At 58.5% G+C, this 2,788-nt stretch overlaps 2 protein-coding genes across 2 annotated transcripts in view; one reads left to right on the plus strand and one right to left on the minus strand.

The window, feature by feature from the left end:
- NPAS1 (neuronal PAS domain protein 1) overlaps positions 1-394 on the plus strand; it is a 38,754-nt gene extending 38,360 nt beyond the window's left edge. The window contains exon 11 of the mRNA XM_011970032.1: positions 243-394. Within this exon, the coding sequence (XP_011825422.1) occupies positions 243-394 (152 nt within the window). The remainder of the gene's footprint in view (positions 1-242) is intronic.
- Positions 395-1,769: 1,375 nt separating this feature from the next.
- On the minus strand, positions 1,770-2,356 carry TMEM160 (transmembrane protein 160). The gene is given in 2 exon segments (XM_011969713.1): positions 1,770-2,202; positions 2,205-2,356. Coding segments are annotated over 2 exon segments (333 nt in total). The 5' UTR covers positions 2,320-2,356; the 3' UTR covers positions 1,770-1,984.
- Between the last annotated feature and the right edge of the window lie 432 nt (positions 2,357-2,788).

Genomic DNA, 2,788 nt, shown 5'->3' on the forward strand with positions numbered 1-2,788 from the left:
GGGGGGGCTGTGGGGTCTCCAAAACACCCAAGACGCCTCACTGCTGGGCTACCTCTCAGTCTCTCTGACTCTGCCTCTCTCTCTGTGCTTTCACCTTTATCTCTTCTTCCCACTGTCTCCCTGCCCACTGCCCTGCTCTCTCTCACTCCGCCTGTCTCCTCCTATCCACCTGTCTCTGTCTCGTCCCTGTCCCCACCCCACCCCACCCCTTCCCGTCTCTCCCACCCCTGGGCTGGGCCCAGTGCTGGACAAGGGTCAGGTGATGACCGGTTACTACCGTTGGCTGCAGCGCGCCGGGGGCTTCGTGTGGCTGCAATCCGTGGCCACGGTGGCCGGGAGCGGGAAGAGCCCCGGGGAGCACCATGTGCTTTGGGTCAGCCACGTGCTCAGGTGAGGGCTGTGCCCACCCCTCCTACAGGGGACTCGGGGCCCTGCTGTCTCTCCCCACCTCCGGTGAGGGTGCTTCGGAGAGGGCTTCTAGAATGGGACAAGCCCTCTGCAGATAGGAAGGGGAAGGAGGGGGAAGATGGTGAGAGCAGAGGCCCAGAGTGGAACGGTCTTGCTGGCAGGAGACAGAGGAGTCACCAGGGGGAGGGGGACAGTATCTTTGAGGAAGGCAGGGGCAGGCTCACAGCCTCCTTAGGCTCAGGTGAAGGGTCTGAACTCTTGACTCTGGGGCACTGGGGAGCCATGGCAGGCTCTTACCAGGGGAGGCCCACAAAGCAGAGCAACTAATGGAAAGAAGCAGCGAGGGGTGTTCCAAGCAGAGAAAGGGTTCCAAGCAACAGCCTGACCCTAAAGGTAATGCTTGGGGTGGGAGTAGAAAGCAGTGAGAAACCAGCCTGAAGATGATGGCCTGGCCTTTTGGTGCAGGGGCACTGGGGAGCCATAGAAAGCTTTAGAGCTGGAGAGGATCATTGTCAAATCTGCTTTTTAGAAAGACTGCTCTAGACCGGATATGGTGGCTCGTGCCTGTAATCCCAACAATTTGGGAGGCTGAGGCAGGTAGTTTGCCTGAGCCCAGCAGTTGAAGACCAGCCTGGGCAACAAAGTGAAGTCCCATCTCTACAAAAAAAAATTTTTTTTTTAAATTGGCCAGTTACAGTGGCATGCACCTGTGGTCCCAGCTACTCCAGAGGCTGAGGTGGGAGGATCACCTGAGCCCAGGAGGTCAAGGCTGCAGTGAGCTGTGACCGTGCCACTGCACGCCAGCCTGGGCAACAGAGTGAGACCCTGTCTCAAAAAAAAAAAAGGCCGGGCGCGGTGGCTCAAGCCTGTAATCCCAGCACTTTGGGAGGCCGAGACGGGCGGATCACGAGGTCGGGAGATCGAGACCATCCTGGCTAACACGGTGAAACCCCGTCTCTACTAAAAAAATACAAAAAACTAGCCAGGCGAGGTGGCGGGCGCCTGTAGTCACAGCTACTTGAGAGGCTGAGGCAGGAGAATGGCGTAAACCCGGGAGGCGGAGCTTGCAGTGAGCTGAGATCCGGCCACTGCACTCCAGCCCCGGTGACAGAGCGAGACTCCGTCTCAAAAAAAATAAATAAATAAATAAAATAAAATAAAATAAAAAATAGATGGCCACTCCGCTACATTCTGGACCTCGCCTCCGTCACAAGCCCCGCCCCCTGAAGCCTAGATCACCTCCCCCTCCAATCAGCAGACAGCTTTTTCCCTATTGGTTGTCCCCTCCTCCAATCCTGAACTTCCCCCTCGTCTGCGGGGATCCACACTCCCGCTCTCTGCACAGTGGTGGCCTCTGTAATCGGGACGGACCCCTCTAGTACCCAACTCCACAGACTCTAAGCTTTCCCTGGAAGCCCCTCTTCACACGACAGGCGCGATTCTACGAGGCTGCCTCGCGCAACCCTACCACCCCCTCCAATCCCTACGGCGCCCCGTTACGCGGGGTCCTAGTCCTCCCCGAAAGCCCATCCTCTCTGCGGGCACCTGCGCTCTTGCACTCTGCGCTTCCGTGCGCTCACACTGAAGCCCTTCTCGGAGCCGAGCCCGGGCCCCGTTTCCTGCAGAAGCCCCCGCCCCATCGAGGTTCCACGCGCGCCCGGGACCCCCGTCCCATCCACACCGCCCCCACCTCCAGCCACCGACCTGTCTCGTGCGCCTTTCGGAGGAGCCAGGCGTCCGCACGGTCCAGCTCGGACACTGGGGGCGGCGAAGCCCCGGCGCGGGGACCGTGCCGGGGGCGAAGGACCCCCGGGCGCCCCCGCTCCGGGGCCGCTGAGGTGGCAGTAGCGACCTCCGGAAGCGGAGACGGGCGAGGCGAGCGGCCCGAGCCCACCACCAGCCGCCTCCCATGGTTCGCACTACGGGCGCCGCGCGCCGTACCGCCCCACGGGCCTCCTGTAGGTTGCAACCCATGTCACTCAGGCTGAATGGCTTACCCATTGGCTATGCGCTCGCCACTCAGTTTCGGCGTCAACTGTCCATTGGTCGGAATGGTAGTGATTCCCTCCTCTGTCATCTAGGCCGGTAGTGCGCGTCCCTCCTTGATTTTGTCACTGGACTACAAATCCCAGCGATCATTGCGTTCGGGGAAAGACGATCTTCAGAAGTCGTAGGCGAGATGTCTGCTGGAACTTGTAGTTTTTATTCTATTTTTTTTTAACGGAGTACACGCTGAACACCTATTGTAGTTCTCTCTTTTCTTTTCCTTTCTCTCTCTATATTTCTTTCCTTCCTTCCTTCTTTCTTTCTCTTTCCTTCTCTTTCTTCTTTCTTTTTCTCCTTCCTTCCCTCCTTCCTTCCTTCCTTCTCTTTCTTCTTT

This window comes from Mandrillus leucophaeus, unplaced genomic scaffold (assembly GCF_000951045.1).
Source record: "Mandrillus leucophaeus isolate KB7577 unplaced genomic scaffold, Mleu.le_1.0 Scaffold120, whole genome shotgun sequence".
Taxonomy (NCBI): Eukaryota; Metazoa; Chordata; class Mammalia; order Primates; family Cercopithecidae; genus Mandrillus; species Mandrillus leucophaeus.